The 26,723-nt window shown below is 46.3% G+C and overlaps 1 protein-coding gene across 1 annotated transcript in view; it reads right to left on the bottom strand.

Annotated features, from left to right (window-relative positions):
- Window positions 1-25,852, bottom strand: part of LOC146782775 (vomeronasal type-2 receptor 26-like) — a 61,962-nt gene extending 36,110 nt beyond the window's left edge. The window contains exons 1-2 of the mRNA XM_085637246.1: window positions 24,237-25,852; window positions 8,923-9,214 (exon numbers count right to left, since the gene is read on the bottom strand). Of these exons, the coding sequence (XP_085493372.1) occupies window positions 8,923-9,214; window positions 24,237-25,852 (1,908 nt within the window). The remainder of the gene's footprint in view (window positions 1-8,922; window positions 9,215-24,236) is intronic.
- Between the last annotated feature and the right edge of the window lie 871 nt (window positions 25,853-26,723).

Genomic DNA, 26,723 nt, shown 5'->3' with positions numbered 1-26,723 from the left:
TGGAACGTGTACTGGCTCCGTGTGGGGTGCCGGAGCCGCCAGCAGTCTATCAGACCAAGCGTGTCTAGGAAGTCTGGAAGCCATTTCTGAGCCCCCCCTGTGTCTCTGGGCGGGTGTCTATCCAACAGGCCGGAGCAAACAGCGTTGAAATCTCCTCCCACCACAAGCATTCCCCCCGGGAGATCCAGCAGGGCCCTACCCAGATCTGCAAAAGTGGAGGCCTGCAGGGCAGGCGGGACATAAACCGAAACTAAAACCACAGTCCGACCTTCCCACCGCCCCGCCACCGCCACCGCCACAAACCTCCCCCTATCATCAACAATGGTGGAGTCCACCTCAAATGGCAACGAAGCTCTAACTAGGATGCCCACACCCCTGGACCCAGATGAGAATCCTGAATGTGCAATTAATTTATACCCCTTCCTATTCAGGGCATAGCACGTATTTCCTATAAGATGCGTCTCCTGCAACAGGGCAACATCCGGCATTGATCGTTTCAAAAATTGCAAAACAATCCCCCGCTTAATGCGATCCCCCAACCCATTAACATTCCAGCTTATAACACTGAAGCCCCTACCCCCCATCCTCAAACGAAAAGAGGCCCACCCCACACCCGAGGAGCCACCATGGAACAGCCCTGGATATAAGTATCATGCCTTGCAGAAATAAACCCCCCAACAACAACCCCAAAATCCCTAAAACTCCCCCCACCCTGCACCCCTGCTGCAGCTTACAAAGCCCCCCCAACTTGCAGTGTGCCTGTCGCCCTACAAAACCAAAAAGTCTACAAAAAGGTACCCTAAGGGAGGAAAAGAGCAACCCTCGTCCTCCCGCAACCCTCCACAGTTACTGCACTCTATGCAAGTCTTCAAGTATAGTCAAATCAAGTCAGACCGGCCCCGAGATGTCAGCCCTGCCCATCCCGGCCACTGTCTCCATCCTCGGCTGTGTCGTCCCCCGTCCGTCGCCGGGGCAAAGCGTCCAGCCATTCGTCGGCCATAACAGGAGAGTCAAAAAAGAATGTCCGATCGTCGTGCACCACCCGCAGTCTGGCAGGGAAGAGCATGGCATACTTCAGGTCTCTTTCCCGGAGCCGCCGCTTCACCCCCAGAAAGCCCTGTCTCTGCCTCTGCACCTGCTGGGTGAAGTCCGGATAGAAATTCACCGACGCGTTCTGGAAGGGGACCGGGCCCGTCACCCTCGATGCTTGCAGAATAGCGTCCCGATCTCGAAAGTGAAAGAGCCGGGCCACGATCGGCCTCGGCGGGGCACCCGCCTTAGGCCTCCCGCCCGGCACTCTATGGGCCCTTTCCACCGCAAAGAACTTCCCAAGGCCCTTGGGCTTCAGATGGTTGAGGACCAGGTCTTCAACAAGCAGGTCAACCGAAGCCTCATCCGAGGACTCCGGGACCCCGATAACGCGCACATTGTTGCGCCTGGCCCGGCTCTCAAAGTCCTCCAGCCGGCGGGCGACGAGATCACTCTCGGACCTCAGCTTACGAACCTCGGTCTGCAGTTCCGTAACATCATCAGTGAGGCCCGTGGTCTTGAGGTCCAAGTTCTTAACCCGTTCATTCGTTTTGCCCAAGTCCGCACGGATCAGGTTGACATCCACCAAAATGGCATCCACCTTATGCGCCAGGGCCTCAAACTGCCTCCCAATCGAAGTCTGCATCCCCTCGAGCGCGCCCATGACATCCTGCAGGGAGAGCTCCGGGGCCACAGGCGAGTCCTCCTTCTGGGCATCCGGCACCTGGCTCGATCCACTCGGTGATCCCTTTTGCAGAGCATATCGGTCCATGCTGTTGACTTGGGTGTAGGTTCCCCGCCTGGTAGACTTAGGCTTCTGCCGATCCCCTTCTGCTTTGCCCGACATGGTTGACTCCAAGCAGGTCGGTTCAGTTAAGACGGGTCCCTCTCAAGGAGAGGAATGAGGAGTGACCAGTTCTACCGTGGACCGCCAGAGTAGCCTACAGAGCGTCCCCGGGGTAATAAAGCCATCCAGAGCTCTCCAGTAGCAGGGCTGACAAAGGGAGCGAAATCGAAAGTGAAAGTGCGGGGACCTCCGTCCGGCAGTTCACACCTCGCCTGGCCGTTGTTGTTCAACTAGGAGTCGGGCATCCAGCCAACTCTAGCCCCTGGCTTCCCCGGGAGATAGGCCGCAGTCTTCCGCCAGGTGTAAGTCCGGTTCCCGGTGGACGATCCGACCACGGGTAGCATCAATCGGCTCCCTGACCAATCATCTACACGATGCCATGCATGCAGACAGGATTAGAGACAGGATAGTCGACGGAGGGCGCGAGGGTCTCGGGAGCCCTAAGCTCAGGCGGCCATCTTGGTCAAGCGCTAGGCTCCTCCCTCGGAGGTTGGATATTTGACCCAGAAGTCCCTTCCTTGGGGGCCAGGAGCATCCCAAGTTTTTTAGCCATTACCTGAGAGCGGTCTGGCAGGTTCCTTCTTCTAAACAACATCCTAATGGGGTTTTCTTTAAACTCCAAAACCAGTGGCACAGCAAATATTGCATATGCAAGTGTTCATATTACTTTAACCTGTTTTTTTCTCCCTTTTACTCCTTTTTGCTCCTTATTTCATCCACTCTTTCACTATAACGTTTTTGATCCTCATGCAAGGGACTGCAATTTCCTGAGTTTCTCATTTTTAAGTGGGCCATCTGAGCCTCTTCTTCAAAAACACTTACTAAGGCCATGTCCATTAAAAGCAGTTTATTGACACCCAATGCATTTCGGGCCTCGAGGGCCCTTCGTCAGGGGTAACTGAAAATAACAATAAAGTATGCATTACAATCACAACAAATATAATATACATGCAATTTCATTAAATTATATAAGCAATACTGGTTATACTCTGTCTTACAAATAACATTCATCTTAAACAAACTGTAATGTTATCTTCGATTTAAAAAACAGCAAGTCTTCACTAGACTGTAGCAACTAACCCTCCATTTATGTGCATAACAACCATTCCCTCGGTCAGAGACTCCCATCCTCCTGAACAACCCCAATCTCTGCCACCCAACGCACTTCCGTTATCCTAGAGTATGACCCTCTCAACTCTTTGTTCCCTGATCTCATCCCTTTGCCTCCTCTAGTTCAACAGCTCTCATTCATGTTGCATTACCTTCTCTTCATGTGATTACCCCCTCACTCCCATCCTTCTCAATCTCACATCTTTCCCTACCTACCGCTCCTTCGTAACAGCACTTTACATCAAATATACTCATCTCCCCTCTACAAACTCTCGAGATCAACCCTCTGTGCACTACAAGAAAACAACCCACTTCTAATTCAAGTCCCTCACATACCTGCTGTTAAAAACTCATCCTCTTCTCATCTTGCCCCGAAAGATTTACTTGGCGTTTTTTCACCTCTATTTAAACTTGATCTCTGCCCCTCCACTTCTATCACATGATGATGTCACCCTGGACCAATAGTGGTCGACTGACCTTCCTAAGACACTCCAACTCCCATAATGCACCCCAACTGCTCATCAAACCATTATGTTGTTAATAAATCTGTTTTACTGATTTAAATAATACCCTGTGCTTCTTTTTCGCACCGTACCGCTAAAAGTGTCAGAAATAATGCGATAATGCAAATATGATCATAAGATGTCCAATATTAGTTTAACACTTTTTCAGTGTCCATCCGACTCCCGGTGATTCGTACTAAACGTGCTTGTTGAGCAATGATGTTCCGCCTTGCGTGGGATCCGACAAAATTCCTCGGATTTCTTTTTTAATCTTGTTTTTTCAAAGTGGGTGCTAACCCGGTAGGGCAAAACCGTCAACAACATCATAAATAAACGGGATGCACACCTCAGTTCCTGAAATTCTTCTTGTTATGACCATCAAAATTCGTCCTTTATGCGTGCTTTTTCACTGGCGACGTGCCTAGCCCAAACTGCACGTTATTACTAAACAACATCCTAATGGGGTTTTCTTTAAACTCCAAAACCAGTGGCACAGCAAATATTGCATATGCAAGTGTTCATATTACTTTAACCTGTTTTTTTCTCCCTTTTACTCCTTTTTACTCCTTATTTCATCCACTCTTTCACTATAATGTTTTTGATCCTCATGCAAGGGACTGCAATTTCTTGAGTTTCTCATGTTTAAGGGGGCCATCCGAGCCTCTTCTTCAAAAACACGTACTAAGGCCCAGCACCCAAGCTGTCCGGCCGATATTTTACGGAGCGAGAGTCATTCGGCTTACCTGCACTCTCCTGCATGATCTAGGGGAGACTCCTGTCTTGACCCCAATGCCAGTGTAGCAGCCCCCGCTGAGGAGGACAGTGCCTCTCTTTTCTCGTTTAGATGTTTCGCAGACTTGGGGGCCATGATGTGGACAGCACACAGCCAGACAGAGTATAACCCATTGTCAGAAACTGAGCTGGAGACTCTTCTGGCGAGACCCTCCCACCTGCTGAGAGCGATGCATCACGTCTGGGTCAGTCGTACCAGCAAGCCGGCGCATCCACAGCACAAGCGGATCCCAGCTCCACCATCATGCTGCACCAGGTGTCACAACATGCACAAGGCCAATCTGGACCACAGCGCCAGGGTTAGATGGCACCTCATCCCTCCATATGGTAAAATGACGGGTGAAGAGGATCCAGAAGTGGGAGCTCAGTCCCGTTACTTCTATTCGGTCACTATCTTGCTTTCAACTGCAAGTGTTCACTGTGAACAAGAAGTGAGTGCTTGGGCCTCCTAATGTCTATCAGTCCATGATTTCTCATAAACCTGGACACTTCTTTAAATGCAGCCATTTAGTATCTCATATTGGTTTTGGATTTAACAACTCAGGCAATTGGAATCCCAGTCTGCACCCCATTCTCCTAACAAGTTACACAACCCAAAAGTTGTTTACAGCATATTTTTCATGGCTTCTCTATGTCCTAAAAATATTACCCATCAATGTGTACCAGCACTCTCAAGGATAACTTATTTAGCATCTTGAACTTATATTTGGTAATGGTGTGTAAAGAACAGGGGTGGTTTTAGGAGAAAAGGGTACCCCGATATGTGAACCTGTGGTGATAATGAAGAGTTAAGAACAATGGTTCAATTATGGCCCAAAAGGGGCCAATAGAAAAGGTGACCCAAGCAGGGTCACTGGTTTTTTAAGAGAAGTGAAATCAATTCCGTAGGGAGCAGGAAACAAAGTACATAAAGGGTCATGTAGGTCAAAAGATAACAGGTATTTATTTAAACAAAGTCAATTTTAGAATGCTCACATAATAAGAAAGCATGGTGTGAAATAGTGACAGTAGTTTTAAAAAGACATCGCATTGACAACAATATAGTAGTTGAATTCCATAATTGATCTTTACAAGTTATAAGGAATTCATGTTGTGAGGTGGTCGACGGCATTTCGAACCCAATTATTGGTTTTTATCTTCAGGACAGTGGTGAGCATGTATTTTGAAGTTAAATTGCCCGTAAAGTTCCTAGAGGCTCCAAAGTGGGAGGCAGGGGCTTCAAAGGTTAATGATTTGAAAACAAGCAGCTTGGCAGTACATAGATCCAACTGAAGAATATAATTTTCTTTAGAGGGGCGACAGGGCAGTGAATGGGGCTGGCTGATGATTGCGGCTATTATTTAGCATCTTGAACTTATATTTGGTAATGGTGTGTAAAGAACAGGAGCAACTATAAAGTAACATGGTAGCAATGTCTTGCCAACTCTCTATCACCTTTCCCCACACTCCATTCCAGGCAATTCCATACAGGTCTCAGGAGTAAGGGGGTGCAAAATGTGCTATTTAGGTATTTGTGTAGGGCTTTGTATGTGTGCGTGAGAAGTTTGAATTGGCTGTGCTTGTGAATGGGTAGTCAGTGAAGCTTCCTGATGTGTGATATCGGAGTGGCGTTGAATGTTGAGTATGAGTCTTATGGCTGTGTTCTGAATGGTCTGGAGCCTGTGTAGGAGTTGTTTAGAGATTCTGGTTTAAAGAGTGTTGCTGTAGTCTAGCCTGGTGGCAATGAGTGTTTGTGCCATGGTCCTTCTGGAGTTCTGGGGCAACCATTTGAAGATCTTTCTCAGCATGCATAGGGTGTGGAAGCAAAAGTTGAAAACTGGATTGATGTGAGCCGTCATGTTAAGCATGTAATCAAGGAGGATCCCTACATTTCTTGCATGATCTGTGGGTGTTAGTCCTAGCTCTGATGGCCACCAGGTGGAATCACATGGGGAGGTCTTCTTGCTGAAGACCAGTACTTCTGTCTTCTTGGAGTTGAGCTTCAGTTAGTTAGTACACATCCAGTCTGCTACCATGGTCAAGTAGTTGGTAAAGTTGGTTCTATTAGTGTTTGTCTTGTCTGTCAGGGAGAGGATGAGTTGGGTGTCATTGGTGTAGGAGATTACGGTGATATTTTGTGATCGGATAATGTTGGCGAGCACTGTCATGTATATGTTGAAAAGAGTGGGGCAGAGGGATAATCCCCATGAGACACTGCATATCAGTCTCTCTTTTTACAAAAAACATTCTTTATTAAGTATTTATAGTTACAAAAAAGAGGCTAACATGTCAGCAATAGCCATTAATAGCCATGTCACAGAGAGAAAAAGCCAGGATTACACAAGCAGATCAGTAATTTAACAGTATACGTAAATTAATCTTGATCACAAATGTTGGAAGTGGAGCCTTTTCCAGTCCAGTACACCCAATATAGTAGGCAGAGTCATCAACATCAGCTGAGGACTGCAGTTGGAAATCCCCAGGGTCCAAGAAATCCTCAAGGACCTCCCCTAAACCTCAAGGTCATCGCCCACCTCATCATCATGCCTGCACTGTTTCGGATGCACCTCCTCGGCTACCGCCCATTCAGTCACCTTTTGAGTATGCACATTGCCATTTTCTCATCAACACCTCCTCTCCTGTACTAATGTTATTGCATCTGGATCAGGCTTGTAGGTCTTCAATGTTGGTATGAATCACTTCCAGGAATTTCTGAGTGGGTATTGGTCGGAAAAATGGCATTCCATCATGTCAATCTTTGTATCCTGTTTATCTAACCTTCCTTCAAGGTGTTCCATTCCCACTGATAGCATGTCTACTTTACTATCAACAGACATAAACCTGCTATTCGTTTACAGAAAGATTTGTTTCAATATCACTAGTGGATTACTGATTCCAAATGAGCTACTGCACCCCCTCACCTCTTCCCACAGAGGTAGTCTTATCAGTATATCGTTGGTAAAAAAGAGTTTGCTTTGCTGTGCATCATATTTCCCCATATTTCCCTACTGACTTTGGAAGAAATCATGTCCAGGTGCACTAATCACTGCAGATTCAAGGGGCATATTAACAAAGGCTTTATCTCCGCTTTTTTGGCTTTAAAGGCCAAAGAAGCGGAGATAAAAATATCGCCCTATCAACAACAGGGTGCTAACTTGCAAAATCGCATGTTAGCACCCTTTTTCACTACGCTTTCATTTGCATCTCTAATGAGATGCAAAGTGGGCATTCCAGAGCAAAATAATAGGAGAAATGTCGCTAAGCGACATTTCTGCTATTATCAAGCTTCACGCTAACCCTGTTAGAGACAAAAAAAGCAGTGCTAACCACGGTTAACGCTGCTTTTTTACGTCTGCTAATTTTCAGACTTAGCCATGTAATCCAATGGGAGGTGGATTACATGGCTAAGTCCACCATGGGCTATCAACAAGGATATCCCTATCCTTGCAGTTTTATCGCTGCACTACCAGCGATAACCTCCCAAAATGCCGCTATCGCTGGATTTTTTATCGCCTAGGCGGTTAGCGTTGTTAATAACGCGATAACCAGGCGATATTATCTAGCGATAGCGGGCGTTAAAAAAATTAACGCTAAGCGCCCTTAGCATTAATTTTCCCCGTTCCTTGTTAATATGCCCCCAAGTGAGTTCAGTACTTAGTGTAATAATGTGTGCATCTGCAGCTCTGTCACAGTATCAAGCATGTTCACTACACTTGCAGTAAATTGCCCCGAGTTCTACTGATCCAAGACATGCTCAAGTCGTAGCTCCTTCCATAAAAATCCCCTCTTACTGAATGTTACATAGGCAATTCTTAGCTTACAATAGTATAAGATGGCCTGTGGCAACACCCAGTTGCAGTCTGCCCTTCTCACTACAAAAACATAATTGTCAGAGGGGGAATGATTAGTGAATCAATTGTCCCTGGCTACCAATAAAGCAGCTTCACTGGCCCACCAGAGCCGAGGTCCTGTGCTCATGTAGATATGGCCCTGTCTCCTCACAAGGCACTCTGTGACCACAACATCTGGAGTCCTGCTCATCCATGTCAAGCTCCACTTTCAGTAGGTAAGTGCTGCTATGAGTATCACGGAGATAACCCTTCAGAAACCAAATGGAACATCCCTCTATTAACCTAAAATTTTGAAGGGCAGTGAGATGCGAACTTTCCTGAATTCAGACTGGTTTCCAGCTACCTCCTGTGGTTCATAGGAACCTCCTATGCCATTGACATATATGTACTTTCATTCTTCCCCTTTGGTGATCTACAGGTAAGTGCATTACGTAGTCAGCAAAGGGCGTTTAGTACAGGCAGCCAAAACCACATACTGGTATGACCATGGGCACTTCCTCAGGCTCACCTATGGACCATATCAGTGCCAGGACTCTGACAGAGTGCTACACCAGGGCATCCTAGACCTTCCCCACCCCATCTTAGTTGTTGACACCAACCTCCAAAAATCCACTCATCAGCTTTTTCTCAAATCAGATGGTGTTTGTAACTCTGTTCCTAAGCAGCCATCTTACATAGCAGCTTGGCTTGCATCCTGCTTAAAATTACTCTTAATGTTTTGTATAATCTAGTTCTCAAAAGAACATCACTACAGGTTCAGGGAGTATGCTGGATCTCAAGTTAGAGTAAGAGAATAGTTATAGTGTGGTACCTGTGGATATCTGTACAGGCCAAGTATACTTGCTAGGAGCATGGAACGTGTGGAACCAGAGTCCCCAATAATGGCAGCTGGTGGACGACTCCCATGACAATTGTAGTTTGGAACAGGCTTCACATGTTCTGTGAGCATCCAAAAGGTCCCATAGAGTGACCGCTGCATTGTTGTGCAAGAATCGTAGATCCTGAAACCCAGAGTGATGTTGGGTAGCAGTGTAGCTTTTCTATTGATCACCTCAATAGCAAACACCATGGCCTGGAGCCACTGGTAAACGTCTAGAGAGAACCTAGAAAACACAGCATAGTAAAAAATGAAAGGTTATAATTAAAATACAATGTTCTTGATCTATACTGTTTATACTCATCTGTATTAATCTCTTTAAATTCATCATAAGGAAGAATTAAGGGCAGAATGTAAATTTGCAGTACAAAGGAAAAGAGTGACTGAATGGATGTTCATCATCAGAGTGCATGTGTATAATCACTAAATATAAAAGCCATGCAACAGAGCTTCTTTGGTGAAATCAAGATAAGTGTGAAGAGCTGTAAATAATTGTTTAAAGGTGACTTCCAGTGAATAATGTCACAATAGGTCTCAAAATCTCAGCCAACGTAATGAACAAATTGACATTCTAGTGTGCCTATATGATGATTGTTAGAGATGAAGGACTGGCTAAAGAGAATTCTTTTTTCTTTAGACTGGCTATCCCCTTCATGGAATCTTAATGAAGTCAATGCAATTCAAGCAAAGCCCATTATAAAGCACTATATATACACAGTGTTTAATGGTGTATAATTTACCCAATTTATAGAAATTATAAAGGGCTCATACACACAGCTTTTTGGACAGTTCTGAGCTAGGCTTTAAATTTCAGAGAAGGGTTGAGCTAAGGAGACCACTTCAAGAATCTCAAATTCTTCTTTCATGCACTTGGAAAATCATGTCATTCCCACCTTCACATACCTTGTTCATTTTACACTGCAAGATATGTGGATTATTATTTGCTCAAACCTAATATCTGTACCCCTCTTCTAATGTTCTGATGAGGTAAGCTTAAAACATCACTCCGCTTTCTCGTTACATACACTGTGCTCAATGTGCTCTTCTTAAAATAAATCTTTAAAAAGTCAAAAATATTGATGAGGAAATCACTTTATCTGCCTAGCAACTCAATATTTCTTATAAATTGCCTTTTACAACACACCTCTGATATCAATGTATATATAGAACCTGAATCCATCATGATATTGACTTCAAAACTCACTAACAATGTAAATCTTATGGGAATCCAGCTACCAGAAACTGCATAAAATCGATAAAACCACACACCCATCAACATTGGCACTTCCATGTTTGTAACACACTCTTGTTTCTCCTCTACCTTCCATATTGGTAATATCCTCATTGATTCAGTGAAGCTCTTATAGATTGCACTGGGTTGGAATGGGAATAATATATCTGCACCCTCCAAAATTAAATGTTTTCCCCAATGGTAGTTGGGCCGGAGTTAGAATAGTACATTTGAACTTCCCAAAATAAAAACACTTGTCTTAATAATTCAGCAATTGGAGTTACAATTTTGATGCTCAGATCACAAATTAAAGATTTGAAATAATGGGTGTGGTTTTGGCTTAAAAATGTTTAGTGTTAGTATTGCAAAATGGGTTCCACCCATTTAATTTGTAGCTTGTATTTCATTTGGAATCACCCGGTTTTGTACTTTTCTTTGGGTGAGTCTCACTACACGTGTCTCACCCATGATAATCGCATGCAAATGGACTGCGTGTGTTTACTGCACATCTCTGCCTTTTAGGCTAATGCCAATGGACACAGCTAGGGAAGGGGCACTTGGCTTGTTATGCATGAACACATGTGCACATATGTGCTCACATGTGGGCAGCATATGTGAGACTCCCACCATGCACAGTAACTGTGCGCATGTAGCCTGGCACAGCGGGGTCTCTGCAGGGTTAGATTCTGACCTGGAGTATACCTTATAATATTGGTGGGGCCTTATAGGTAAATTCTGTGTCATTTACTGTTTTGTCTGCAATGGCACTTTATGATATACACAGAGATAAATCTGCCTTTGAGTGCAGGTTCTCTTCCCTTAGGCATACAAAGTCTAGTGATGTATGAAACTTGGGTGGAAAAGGCATGCCCAGTAAATAATCGCAGGTCCCTAGACCTTACATGCACATAATTTGGGTCATCCAGAACTGTCAGATTCCTCAGTGCCCAGGAGGAAGGGGTTGGGTTGGGATGAAAACCTGCCTCTGTTAATTACCAGTCACAATGTACCAGGGCTGGGGACCGCTGAGACCGACTGAACAGAGGAGGAAGCCAAGACAACTTGAGCCACCACATGAGGGGGCGTCTCTTTGAAGTATTGGTAGAAAAGGCATTGGCAGTGATGGGGGTGGAGCTGAGACCCCAAGAACAGAGGTGACCAGTGACTCCTGGATGATGTCATCTTGCTGTCTCAGCATGCTGTGCAGGAGGGTTGGAACAAGGGTGGAGAGGTGATGTGGCACCCTAGGATTGGCCTGGGGTGCCTGGCTTCTAGAACTTTCCACCCCTTTTTAAAAACTCTTGCACAAGGGAGAGAGAGGGCTTTTGGTGCGGATTGTGCTTTTGATGCTGGACTCTGGGGACAGCGACAGCCATGGACAACTGGAAGGAGAAACACCATGATGCCCAAAAGGACTAAGGACTCTGCTCTCAGTTGACCCCCAAACCAGTTGGTCTCTCCAGGCCAGTTCAGCTTACGCTGTTACCCCTACCCCCCTGAAGACCAGTTGGGGAATAAATCTGAACTTTTGCTAACAGAAACAAAGGACCAGTAGGAAAAGCTGGTGCAGGAAGTCAGTGGAACCAGTTCCCTGTAGATTATACCACTTTTCAGGCCAGAAGGCAGACAAGAGCTTGCCACCGGAAGTAAAATGAGCCAGCATGAGTTATTTATAGGGTATGTTTCATGACCTTTAAGCTCCCCCACTGAAGATCAAGCTTGTGAGCCTCTACTATGCGGTGACATTTTTTTGTCCTGAGTGGGCTAGGGCCCTGGGGTCATCACCCAATTTAATCATATATTTCGGGGAGGGACATGTGTAGCCCCTCATCTCCATGGGTTTTTGATGTAAAATGGAGGTTAAAGTTGTCATATCCCCCAATATCGGTGGCCTCGCCCCACTCCCTTTGCCTGTGTCTGGGGTTAGCAGGTGGACATCACATACCTAACTCCCTGCCCGCACAAAGTGATCAGGTGAAAACAGCGCTGTTAGGTCCTGCGCCAGCAGAGGAGATCACCCGCTGGTTGGGGAACCAGTTGCTGAGATGGGGTGGGCTCCCCAAGCTGCCCCATTAAGCCAGCAGGTTGAGGTGACCAGACACCCCCCAAAATATTGAAAAAAAATCAAAGGTGTGAAAATGAGCTGGATTTTGTGTTTTGAGTATCAAGTTTAACATTCATTCTTTTTGTTTGGTTATCCTGGAAAGTTCCTTTTGAAGTATATTTTTAGAGTTTTGGCGATATTTAAATATTTTTTATTTTTTTATTTTTTTTATTGAGCAGAGCAGAGAACCAAACAAAATAACAAAACATTGGTCGTCAAGGAGCAACAGCACTCATATTTCCAAATTTAACGCACATATATCATATATACAATTAAACATACGTCCAACACCTATATCATATATACAATTAAAACCTGGAATCCTTCAGACAAAGAGACACAAAAAAAAAAAGAAGTCCGGAATACCCTATGGTCATAAACATCCAGAAAGCAATTAATTACACCCTCCACATCTAAAACTGTAGTGAGTTCTTCCTGAATACGTACATACATTGTTAGGTTAGCATAACCACGTTAAATGTTAGAAAGCCATCTTTCTGCTTTTGCACACGACACTGCGTTTATATGTTATTTCTTAAATAAACTGCTGAATCGAGACTTGCTTCACACGAGAGCAATCTGTTGTTACCATCCCAAGCTCGGCGCAGCGACCTTGGTCTGTACATGGTGTGACAAACAGTCTGGATTATTACACAATGCATGTTTTCCACTCTAGGTTGATCGACCCACTATTTAGCCATAACACACGCGCAGCTGCACATACCTGAAAGTTGGTGCTTTTAATATCACAGACATCATGTTTATTATTCAGACCGAAGACGAGCCTTCCTGCGAGAAGACTCCTGATGCTCCTGTGATGTGATTTCACTAAGCTGATCTTTGAGGTATGGGGTCCCCTATTCAAGCCTAAGAGACCTTCTATTAGCATAATAGTAATATTAGCTTCTTAGTAAAGGGAAGGTGGTAGTATCCACTGTCATTATAATATGATCACCCCTTTTATATTCTATGGTATTGTAACTATGTTGCTGGTTTTGATATTAATCATTTGTCTGCTTGTATTAGCCAAAGTACTGCATCTTAGGACACGTGGTCTATAAAAATAAACTCTTTTTATTTACACCGTGTCTCTGTTGATTATTGTTGTGGACTGATGTGAGAATAATATACGAACAGGTATTTCCGATTCCCACCATTCCTGAGTATGTACTGAGTCGCGTGTTCTGGGTTGTCTTTTCATTGGGACCGCCGAGCTAAATCTCGGATAACGAATGGGACACTTATGCTAGCCGGATACTGGGTTCTGGGTTCTGAGGTGAGTTTCTGGTACACCACAACTCACTGAGGTCCTGGGGTTCTACGCATAGTTCTGTGTATAAGCAGAATCCCTGCAACATGGCGCACCTAACGTTTGGTCTATGAGTTGAAACGCCTTAGTAGTGCTTACATTTAGTCCACAGCACCCTCATTCTTGTTTCCGGATAACAAGTCTGACGGATTTTAAACCTACCTAGTTCTATTGATATAGGTTCCTTCAAGCTTGATTATTAAAAAGGTTATTGAACCCTTGTGCTACTGAATACTTGAAGTGTAGCTTGTCCTTATGGCGATAAATATTGCGGCGCATAGCCGTGCGGCACTGAAACGTCACTTGACGCAGTATGGAGTGCCGGACGCGGGCATGGACGTCATCTTTGTGGTGGGAGCCGTTGCGGCTCATCCCTTTGAGTTATTCTACTCTTGGGTGACGATTCCGGCAGTCAGTGGTAATGATAATACATTTCATTCTTACACGGCCACTGCCGTGCCTGCCGCCTATGCGCCGTATAGGACACAGGAGATACCAATATCTGCTTGGCAACATCAGATTTGGTTTAATGGCGCCCTCCCCCATGTGGTTATACCGCCGAGAATGGGCCCTTTATCAATTGCGGGGGCCACTTGGCCGGTACTAGCCGGATTTACGCCCCATCCCCGTTACCTCACGGTGACGGTGGATGAATTGCGTGTACTACACACTGCCCTTATAAGAGTATATAGGGCGTTAGTGCAGTATGTGTCGCGCACTGTACAGGCGGGGGCGCCTGTTAGTGCGGGACAACCTAGTGATCGTCACGCGGTGGTCATTAGTCCTGTTATGGTTAATTCTGTTATGGGCAAGCGTCCCCCCACAAGGGATGATTATTAGGCCTGGGCGAAGCACTACGCTACGCTCGCGTAGTTTGCGAAGTTCGCGCTACTTCGCACTACGCGAACTGCACGTAGCACAGTGCGAACACGCGTAGCGTAGTGTTGCGTAGTGCTGCGGTCATTTTTTGCTTGCTCGCGGTCCTCAACGTCAAGTTGGCGACCGCGAGCAAGCAAAATGACATCCTGGCGAGACTTTTTCCTTGTTCGCGATCGCGAGCATGGAAAATAAACCTCCCGGCGAGATTCCCAACGCGAGAAGGTCAGGTTTCTCATTGCGAGGGGTCGCGTATGCTCGCGACCGCTCGCGATGAGAAACTACCAGTTCGCGTTGAGAAAGCTGCAGCTTGAGTAAAAATCTACTCGAGCAGCAGAAAACTACAGCTCGCACTGTGCAAGATGCCATTTTCAATGATTGCACAGTGCCGGTTGCTTGTCCGCACTGTGCAATCATTGAAAACAACATCTTGCACAGTGCGAACATGTTACTTCGCAGTTCGCGAAGTGCTACGCGTAGCTCGCGTAGTGCGAACTTCACTTTGCGTAGCTTCGCGAAGTGCTACTTCGCGAACTACGCCCACCCTTAATGATTATCCCTTTTGGCTTTCTGAAAAATTTGACCAAATAGAGGCGGTTTATCCGCATACAACTCCTGTGGAGAAACACAGGATCCTCACCATTAGTTTGCCTAAAGACTTAGTTCCCCATATGGACGATTGTGTATCCTGGGGTAAGATTTTTGCTGCAACGTACGCGCAGTGCTTTGGCACTCCGTCTATGTTGCAGCTGCCCTCCATTATTAAACAGGTTCAAGAGGACCATGGAGCGGAGTCTGCGATAGAATTGGGGATGCGGCTCCTCGGAGATTTTGGCCTGGTGGCTACCATGATAATGGGAAACCTTAAGGGTGATGCGTTGCACTTTCAGGTTCGTAATGAACTGAAAAAAGTTGCTGAAGAGGACAAACCGCAGGAATTTGCAAAAATAATCTCAGAGGCATATCGAGATTTGGGTCGTAGCTCTTTAGGAGTTAAGCCTGTGATCAAAAATCCCGATTCTAAGCAGCAGGGTAAGGCAGATACTCCTGGTAAGGATGGCTGGCCAGCTTTTCAAAAACAAAATTGGCGGTCAAAACAACAGGGAAAGCAGCAGCAGAAACAGGGCTCTCGGCCTGCCTCTCCCGTACAGTCAAGTAGTGAACGCACTTATGATCTGCGAGATCGTGCTACTATTAAGTCTCCTGATAGATTTCAGGTTTCTGAACCGCGTTCTCCTCGTTCTTCACAGGAAACATCGGCTACACAGTCCGGTGGCGGAGGCGGTGGCAAAGGTCGGGGTGCTCCACAACAGCGTGACCAACCTCGACAGACTGAGGGAAAAGGCAAGCAGGACGAATTTGCTCGACAAAGACCCCCGTTTCAGAAGAAGAAAGTGGCGGCTCTGACGGCAAAGTATGCCTCAGATAGTGCGGACACAACTTCGGAACCGGACATGGGCGCTGACGCTACTGGACAGCGCGGCGGAAATTACCATAGTCCGTCAAGCTCTGCGTCCATTTCTGGCGGCGACAGCAACTGATGTATTGGTTACCGTTGAAACAGCTGACACCAGAGTGGCTCCCCCTGACAGACTTTATGAAATAGTCTTATTAATAGAGGGTGACATACAACGTACTATAAAAGGGATTTTTTGGGATAATCTGACCACCACCTATGACATCCTCCTAGCGGAGGCAGATTGGCCCCCAGCCTTCATTTTGGAAGCTCCTAAAGGGGAGGAGAAAATCCTCCCGTCCTTTGCGCACACAGTGCCTAAGGACCAGGCTGAAATGTACACTGGGGAGTGGGCGCTGGCGCTTGCGCCAGCGGTGTATCGTACTCAGGTGGGTTGGGACCGATTGTCCCCCTGCCATGAGATTCCATTGCGGTCTATGCCCCAGCCTCAGCCCCAGTATCCCATGCGTCGTGAAGCTAGACCCCACGTCGCGGCGATCCTTGAACAATTGGAATATCAGGGTGTAATTGAAACTTGTGTGTCCCCTATGAATAACCCTTTATTCACTGTAACGAAGCCTGACGGCTCGTACCGTTTAGTTTTGGATTACCGGCACCTAAACTTCCATTGCCGGACCTGCGCGGTACAAAATACACATAGCTCGGCTCTAGTCGACAGTCTCGTGCGTAAAAGATTTAAAACGACACTTGACATTTCCAATGGCTTTTTTAGCCATAACCTGTCCACACTGAGTAGCCAGTGGACAGCGTTTACTTCGGGCGGAAAACAAAAACAGTTTACCAGATTAGCCATGGGGTACAAAAATAGCCCTGGCGTCTTTTCCGCTCGCGTGGTTTCTCTCTTAGAAAGAATAGACCCCGAGGCATACTCCTATGTTGACGATATCTACCTCACGGATGATGAGCTGTTGCCGCATCTGTCTCGAGTCGACAATATTATAGTGAGTTTTGCTGACTATGGCTACAAATTCAATTTTGCGAAGTCTCACATCGCGGAATATACGGTGTTGTTTTTGGGCTACGAGCTCAATAATGAAGGAAAGGGGTTAGCTCCCCACTTTCTGGAGAAATGCGCATGCTTGAGTGCGCCTGCGACACTAAAGAAATTACAATCTTTGCTGGGCTTTCTGAATTTCGGCCGTACGTACATTCCTGATTATGCCCAGCGTATCAAGCCGCTTTACGCCTTGGTACAACCCACATTTTCGAAGTCTAGTTGGCAGCTGGAACATTCTAAAATTTTACAGTCTTTACAGGCAGACCTTCTTGCTTCACAATATTTGCTGACACGTGATAACCGCACTAACCTGGTAATACGAGTAGTGCCAGGCGCAGTGGGTTTCACGTATTTGACGTTTAATGAGGGCGATACCGTCCCCATTGCGTACAAATCCCACTTGTACACCTCTGCTGAATTACGTTTTTCCGCGGTCGAAAAAGTTCTGACTGCTGTACAGATGGCGATCCTTAAAGAACGCGCACTGTCACATGGGAAACAGATTCTGGTTGTAACACCCTATCCTGCCTTAGAAGCAGTGACAAAGGCAAGTGTACCAAATTCTAAAGCTTTGCATCCTCGGTGGATACAATGGGCCACAACACTGACGTCGCCTGATGTCACCTACATCTTTGATGCCTCATTACAGACTCAAGAGTTCTTGCAGTATGAATTCGTTCATCCGGCACCTCTGTCTTTGCGCCCGCTCGAAGAATACCATTGTGTCATAAACACTGACGGGTCTGCGCAGCCCGCGATTGGATCGAAGCACGCTTACTCAGCGGCTTGCGCAATTGTCGTAGGTACATTCGTAAATGGTGAATTCCAATCTGATGCAGTGCATACGCAGTCATTGGGTGATTGTACCGCGCAATTGGCGGAGCTTCGGGCTCTAGTGCTTGCACTGGAGTTTGCTGATCCCCGGGTCACTACTCTTATAGTGAGTGATTCCTTCTACTGTGTCCAGTCCTACAATGACAATTTACATTTCTGGTCTCAGAATGATTATCGAGACACAAAAGGTAGCACAATTAAGCATAAAACGCTTTGGGTTCGAGTGGCAGACTTTAAAGACCGTCTCCCTCTCGTGAATGTTATTCACACTCTTGGTCACCAGCGACTTGGTGTCCATGCTGTCGGCAACAGCTTGGCTGACGAGGCAGCAAAAACAGCAGTGGCTACATACTTAGTGGCAGCAGTTACCAGATCAAAAAGTAAGATTGATGATGACATCTTGGCAGCTATTGCTGCTACAGAAAAGGGAGGCGATTACCCGAAGGGTTTTCCTTCTCGTTACATTTACCATTTAAGTCCTGATAATGTCCCATTAGTGAGGATTAACGACGTTGGTGACAGAATTATTCCCAACGCGGACTGCAGGCCAGCACTGATCTTGGCTGCACATGAGGGGTTGGCGTCTGCCCACGCCGGTGTGTCAGCTACAATATCTCTGCTACAACAACGTTACTGGTGGTTTGGTTTATATAAACAAGCGCGCGCTTATGTTCTTGATTGTGACATTTGCCAACAGATTAAACCTTCTACTGTTGCGCGCCCACCACAGACACAGCTGTACATCTCTAATAGGCCATTTGGTTGTGTTTATTTAGATCACTGCGGTCCTTTTTCCTCGGATACTGCGTACAAGTACATCTTGGTTGCAGTGGATTCGTGCACACGTTTTCTATGGGTATGGCCACAAAGGAGTGCTGACACGCGGACTGTCATCAGGGATTTGCGTGTCTTTGTGGGAACTTTTGCGTGTGGTACCTTCCATTCTGATCAAGGCCCTGCGTTCGCCTCTAAGGCTTACAAGGAGGCTATGAGAAATTTGGGGGTCCTAGTGAAATTTTCGTCCCCCTACCGACCTGAGGGTAATAGTGTGGTGGAGCGAATGAACCGTGACTTAAAGCAATCATTGACAGCACGTGTTTTAGGCACAGGCCGGAACTGGCTAGCCCATTTGTATAACGTCCAACGTGCACTTAATAATCTCCCTAGAAGATCTCTGGGTGGGCGGACCCCGTACATGATGCTCTTCGGAATCAGAATGTTTGTCCCAGACCTTGATGGTCTAGACATGGCGGCGTCGACCGCACCCTTTGACGTAGATGATCACTGTGCTGTTTTACAGACTCTACAAGAAGCCAGAGACACTCTTTCGAAGGAACACTTGCCCTCCACATCAGAAGCTGAAGTTCAGGTTCCGGTAGTCGGCTGGCTACCCCGAGTTGGAGACCTGGTCCGTGAGAAGGTGGAGAACAAGAAGGAGTTTGGCCCCTCTTACCGTGCACCAGTTCCAGTGCTTGGAGTGCAGGGTACAAGAACAGTCATTTTACCTCCACTTCCTGGTCGCAAAGAAAACAGGTACATCTCTATTGACAATGTCAAACTTCAGCGAGTGGCCGATACTTCTTAGTATGACTCCAGCAGTTTCATGCCAGACGATGCAAAGAAATTCAATGTTGGCTCTTGCTTCTAACACCTTGCCTGAGGTTGCCATCGAGATGCAATGTGTTACTGATCCCTTGTTGATACCATCGGCTGGTGGTTTGCCCGAAGAGACTGAGTATGCTTATCCTACACGTGGACCTTCGCCTGTTTTACAATCTACAGCCCTTGGCCAGTCCCGTTTCTCCTTTGACACTAACTCGTTACCCTCAAGCCCCCCATCAAACATTGCTGTTTTTTTCAGCTGGTTTAAGAGACATTTTTTGATTGCCCCTTGGACGTACATCTGGTTGATGCTTTTTACTATTTTTTTGTTTATGTCAATTGGATTTATAATAGTTTTTTAACGTCTTGTGGATGGCCACTATCTGCGTGAGAGATCGACAATTAGACTTATCAATGGAACTTTGGCCCCCCACTCCTCGTCCCACATCATGAAAAGGGACCAGACTTTTGTGAATATTACTGCCTGGCCCGTCTTGGATGGAATCGCATGGGATGCTGTTAAATTCCAAATTCATGGGCCTACAGAGGTCATTAATGTACCTAATGTATTTCGTGTTTCTATGGGTGATGTGGTTAGGCAGAACATACGTTCTGATGATTGGGATGTACACGCCATTGAATCACTGTTTTCTGATTTGAAATATTATGCCGCTTTTGATGCTGAAGATTTATATGAAAATGCGGCTAATTATGCGGAACAGTATTGTTTTCAACATTATGGCAATCACTTCCTGCATAAAGCAAATACATTTAGAAACTTTGTAAATTTTACCCAATGGGAACACTGTCCTACTCCCGCATTCGGAAGTTCACAAACCCTAGTTAACAAGTATTCTTATTTTACCGATTTCAGTGTTTCCGACCCGGCAGCGTTTTATTTTAAGGTGCTGCCTGAGTCTGCCGCAAAGGTTCGACTGACACACACAAAGTTGCTTTATTCCAAGTCCTTTATGGACGAGTTGTCAATCAAAGGTTATGATCTATGGAAGGATACTATTGATCTAAAGTCGGTTTGGGGTTCCAGACCGTGGCAGGTTCAGGGTACAGAGGCTTTACATCGTGCCTGTCTTATACCAAATCATATTTTGTTTTTAAATTCATCCATCTTCCAAACCACCTGTTTTGGATTGGCTACTTCTAAACAATTAAAGTCACCTTCTGTGCCGGATTTGGGCGCTTATCCCAATTGGGATAACCACACAGATCTATCCCTTACTGCTTTGCAATCCTTAGTTTCAAATACATCTTTTAATATTTCGAAATTTAGTAGTGAGGGTTGGTTAGTTTGGCAAAGCAGTTCAGACTCCTGTCAACGTCGCTTTCTAGGACTGAATCCGGGGTATACTCGGGAACGCGTAGACCCTCGGTTTGAGTCGTCACATACTGTAACTACATACTCTGTGGGCAAGTTATGTCAATCTTGGCTGCGACATTCCACCTTGGCGTCTGTCAAAGTTCATTTATCACAATTACATGACAAAATAGATTTGAATGATTTTGTTAAGGGTCCTGTGGGTGGCAGAACGAAAAGGTGGGCGTATGCTATTTACAACGAAGTCTGGAAGTTGTCGCAGATTGAGGCGGCTTCCAGATTGAGAGCTATTGACCAAGCAAACATGGAGAAGGTTTTAGCCGTTATAGATAATAGCATTAGCACTCTCTCTTCTAGGATTTATACATTAGATAACATTGTTTCTTCTGTTGTTGATATTGTGCATGATGATATGTCTGTGTTATATCATGGTCAAAACCAGTTGCGTTCTGTTATGCAGTTTGCCTGGACATTGCAGACGTTAAAGGCAGGGAGAGTCCCTTGGGACTATCTGAACACTACATCGTTATTCCTTCCCTTTAACCTTACTGACAAGCAGCGATTTATGTCCATGAAGGATGCTACATATTCATTGTTACATATTGAAAAGTTGGAACCGTTGCCTTTCTCTGTAGCGGAGATCAATTCAGCTACGTGGTTAGTACACGGATTGATAACTCTCCATTTCGCGCTTTTTAAGTTTACGTCTTGTATGAAACATTATGCTTTGGGTAGATATGAACCGCTGGGCACCGCTTTCATACATGAGGTTTGGTCCCTCCCCTTTACGTATAGGTGTACGAGGGACGGAACTGAGGTTTATTTGAAAGGCGAGGAATGTACCACGACACCAGACCATTCCTTGGTATGTAGGCACATTCAGTTACACGGCGCATGCAATGTACAAGCCCCGAACTTGGCCTGCGTCCTACGAGGTATCCCAGTGCCTGTGATTACGCCTTCTTTCACGCTGCTTGCAAACGGTAGTTATTTAATTTTGAATAATGAAGCTTGCTGCGGATGTTAGTGGGAATCCCGTACATAGTAACTGTTTCGCAGAAAGTTGTCTGCTGCAATAATGTTCTCTTTCCACCCCCGCATGGGCGGCTGGATGTTTCTATCTGGCCTTCGATTCCAACCTTGAAAGCAGAGTTCAACAAGTTGAGCAGAATAAGAGCTCTATTGTCCCAAAAAGAGGTGCCATTGACTTCCTCTCGTGAAACATTTGTCCTTCACGTTGCTAATACGCGCACTGAAGTACAGGCGCTTCTGAATACTGATCTCCCCCTACATTTCGGCACTTTGATCCAAACTATTTTTAATGCCTCGTCCACGACCGGCCTGGCTCATTTTTTTAAACTTGTGGGATCGGGTCTCGTGACCTCTTTCCAAACTATTTTTGGTGTGATTCCGACATTTTTTCATTCACTTTTCTCGAGCATCTTTGGAGGTGTTCCGCTGCTTCTGGCGCTGGTGGCAGGTGTGCTGCTTTTACTTTTCATACTCCGGAATGGCTGCTCCTTCTGTGCCACACGAGCGCCTGTCCCGCCTGCATCTTCTTCGTGATAGGATGCTTGACTTTTATGGAACTCTGCCATTGGCGACCTTAAGCCTGGCATATGGATTATCCTTCCGGTATTCATATTTCACTTGTGTGCAACCTGTACTTCACTGCCTGGATTGTCCCTTTGAATGGCCTTTGGATTTGTGCTCGACCAACCTGGTGTCTCCGGTGCCGGATTTCGATCGACTGATGAGGCCCCTAGTGTCTCACGAGTTGGCCTGTTCTGGTGTCCGGATTATGGCCTGTGGTGCGGCGCATGGTATCCTGGGTAATTGGGACATTTCAACGGCTGCCTACAACTTCTTGGCTATGAGCTATTTGGAGGAACATTCCGGGTGCCCTCTGATTGTGCTAGAGGCTCCGATGGTTGAAGAACACGTATGTTCCTTTTCGTTGATGGATTGGATGGCTGAGACTTTCAGTGGCCCTGCAAATGATTTTTTGTTGGAAGCAGTTGCCACATATGCTGCCTATACATTCATGGACTGACTGCACTGTCGTCTTTTGCGCCTGTGCTCCTGGACAGCAACCTGCCGCAGCATTTACTTTTTCTTTCTCCTTTTTTTTTTTTTTTTTCTCTCTTCCCGATGGTTGTTTTGAGTTTTTTTTTTTATTTTACCTTACATTTTTTGTCGTTTCAGACTTTAGCGCATTCTGAAACTTTGCATTGGTTACGCCTTGTTCTGCTCTGACGAATCTGAACTCTGCGTTCTCTGTTTTCTTGCCTACTAAATAGTGCTTCGATCAAGGGGGCGTGTAGTGAGTTCTTCCTGAATACGTACATACATTGTTAGGTTAGCATAACCACGTTAAATGTTAGAAAGCCATCTTTCTGCTTTTGCACACGACACTGCGTTTATATGTTATTTCTTAAATAAACTGCTGAATCAAGACTTGCTTCACACGAGAGCAATCTGTTGTTACCATCCCAAGCTCGGCGCAGCGACCTTGGTCTGTACATGGTGTGACAAACAGTCTGGATTATTACACAATGCATGTTTTCCACTCTAGGTTGATCGACCCACTATTTAGCCATAACACACGCGCAGCTGCACATACCTGAAAGTTGGTGCTTTTAATATCACAGACATCATGTTTATTATTCAGACCGAAGACGAGCCTTCCTGCGAGAAGACTCCTGATGCTCCTGTGATGTGATTTCACTAAGCTGATCTTTGAGGTATGGGGTCCCCTATTCAAGCCTAAGAGACCTTCTATTAGCATAATAGTAATATTAGCTTCTTAGTAAAGGGAAGGTGGTAGTATCCACTGTCATTATAATATGATCACCCCTTTTATATTCTATGGTATTGTAACTATGTTGCTGGTTTTGATATTAATCATTTGTCTGCTTGTATTAGCCAAAGTACTGCATCTTAGGACACGTGGTCTATAAAAATAAACTCTTTTTATTTACACCGTGTCTCTGTTGATTATTGTTGTGGACTGATGTGAGAATAATATACGAACAGGTATTTCCGATTCCCACCATTCCTGAGTATGTACTGAGTCGCGTGTTCTGGGTTGTCTTTTCATTGGGACCGCCGAGCTAAATCTCGGATAACGAATGGGACACTTATGCTAGCCGGATACTGGGTTCTGGGTTCTGAGGTGAGTTTCTGGTACACCACAACTCACTGAGGTCCTGGGGTTCTACGCATAGTTCTGTGTATAAGCAGAATCCCTGCAACAAAACTACCCTAAAGTGACTAGTTATGTTATGTTATGTTATGTTATGTTAAGTGAAATTTATAGAGCGCACTGACACCGTGGGTTTCCTGGCGCTATAAGACAGAGGAGACTCTGGGGTCAGAGGAGACGGAATTAGCTGAGTGAAGGAAAAAGGAAGGTTTTGAGGGAGCTACTGGATTTGATGGTCAGGGGAAGAGGATTCCAAAATTTGGGGGCAAGATAAGCAAACCGACGGCCGCCAAATTTGTGGGTTTTGGTTTTGGGGACAGCAAGCAAGTTGAGAAGAGCTGAACGAAGATTGCGCATTGGACGGTGTGGATCGATGAGTGTTGTCAGGAAGGTGGGGCTGGAACAGTGGAGGGATGTGAACGTGAGGCAGCCCAACTTAAAGGCCGCCATTAGTTCTCTGGGTAGCCAGTGCAGTTTATGTAGCAAAGGTTTGGCCGACTGCCATTTGGGAGTTTTGTAGATGAGACGGGCTGCTTGGTTCTGCACGACCTGAAGGCGATGTAGCAATGATTTTGAGAGTCCATAGTACAGGGAGTTGGAAAAATCCAGGTGGGCTAGTACCAGGGAGATGATAACCTGGACCCGAGCGGCGGATGGTAGTAGGTGACTGACTTTGCGGATTTTGCGGAGCTGGAACGTACATGAGGAAATCACAGGGCCCACATGGGATCTGAGGGAAAGTTCGGTATCAATGATCACACCAAGACTTTTTACTGATGTCACAGGGGCCGGGGGGGGGGGGGGGGCAAGTTTATTAGGCCAGAACTGCGGACCCCAGTGGGAGGGGCTGGAGCCGGGGAGAAGGAGCTCAGTTTTGCTAGGATTTAATTTTAACTGGTTGTAGTTCATCCACTCCTGGATGTGTATCATGGCGGAATGGAAGTTGTTCAAAGCGTCCGTAGAGTTGAGTGGGAAGATGATCTGCAGATCGTCAGCGTAGTTGTACACTGTAATGTCCCAGCTCTGAAGCGAGTGAATCAGGGGACGGAGGTAGAGGTTGAATAATAGGGGTGACAGGGAAGAACCCTGAGGGACTCCACAGGTCGTGGAAGTTTTGGTCGCTATGTAGGGGCCCAAGCGGACGGCTTGTGTTCTGCCGGTCAGATAGGACTGAGTCCATTTGAGGGCAGGACCCTGGATGCCTGCCCGCTCGACACGGTGAAGGAGGATGTTGTGATCAACCGTGTTGAACGCGGCAGACAGATCCAGGAGTACGAAGGCCTGGGGAATCCCTGTGTCAGCGTTCCTCCTCAGTGTGTCCAAGACTAATAGGATCACGGCCTCAGTGGAATGGGCTGGCCTAAAGCCGGCCTGATTAGGCTCCAAGTGGCAGGAGGTCTCGATGAAGTTGGAGAGAGACCGGGTAACGTGGGCCTCCATTAATTTGGAAAAATAAGGTAAAAGCCAAATGGGACGGTAGTTAGAAAGTTCCGCCGGGTCCACACCAGGTTTCTTCAGGAGAGGCACTAAAATGGCCTCCTTGAAGGAACTGGGGACAATACCGGTGCTGAGAGAACCATTCAATAGGGGTAGAATGCAGTCGGGTAGTTTAAGACAGACGTCCCGTAGGACCGAAGGAGGGCAGCAGTCGTTCGGAGAACCTGATTTTACCCGGGTCGCAAGTTCAGCTAGTGAGTTGGGGTTGAGGGTGGGGAAGTGAGTGAAGGACGATGAGTTGTTCGGAGGGGTATCTGGGGAAAGTGTCTCAGGGAGTGGGGGGATGGAGTCCTTGATTTTATTGATTTTTTCGATAAAGAAAAGATTAAGAGCATCGCAGGTCTCCTGGGTGGGGATCTGACCTGGGAGAGTTCTGTCGTCTGAGGTGAGTTCGTTCATAATTTTGAAGACCTCCTTTGATTTATTGTCTGCAGAAAAAATTCTGTTTGAAAAATGTTCAGATTTGGCTAAGGAGATTGCGTTTTTGTATTCCCTGCGAGCTGTGATGTATTGTAGTCTATGTGGCTCAGAGTAATTGCGTCTTCACGTCCGTTCCAGCTGGCGCACCTTCAATTTGTGTTTCTTAAGTTCGCCAGAGAACCATCTGTGGGAATTGTGGTGCCTGGTGCAGGGGAACTTGGTAAGGGGGGCGAATTGGTCACTGGCCGACATTAGCCAGGTGCCAATATCACTTTCCATCAAGTCGATATTGGTTGGTGTGTTGATGACTGGGCGGGTGTTGGCTAAGGTCGCGAGAAAGCCTTGGGAGTCGTGAGAGTTCCATTTGCGTGAGAGGCCCCCAGCCATACGAGGGGCGGAAATCCTGCCTGTGACAGTGAGGGTGGTGTCGACTAGATGGTGGTCTGACCAGACGCAGGGGGAAATAGATGGCTGGGAGAGTGCTAAATTTTGGGTCCAAATCTGATCCAGAATGTGGCCCTTGATATGAGTGGGCGAGGAGATTTGTTGGGTCAGGTTAAGGCTGTTAAGGGCTTCGAAGAGTCCTGTGGCATGGGGCCCGGCGTTGGCGTCATTGAACCAGTAATTAAGGTCGCCAAAGAAAGCTAATCTGGAGTGCAGTGTCAATAGGTCGGACAGCTGTTCCATCAGGGTGGTAGCGAAGAACGGCATAAGGTGTGGAGGCCGGTATAAGAGAAGGAGTGTTAGGGCTCCTACGTCGGTTTTTAGGCTGATGATTAGGTTGTCTACTTCAGGGAGGATAAGGGAAGATGTGGAGATGAAGTTAAGGTGTTTTGATATAATGGCTGCC

Source organism: Triturus cristatus, chromosome 12 (genome assembly GCF_964204655.1).
Source record: "Triturus cristatus chromosome 12, aTriCri1.1, whole genome shotgun sequence".
In the NCBI taxonomy this organism is placed as follows: Eukaryota; Metazoa; Chordata; class Amphibia; order Caudata; family Salamandridae; genus Triturus; species Triturus cristatus.
Note: the sequence above shows the minus strand (reverse complement) of the source record. Positions and strands in the feature narration are given on the sequence as shown.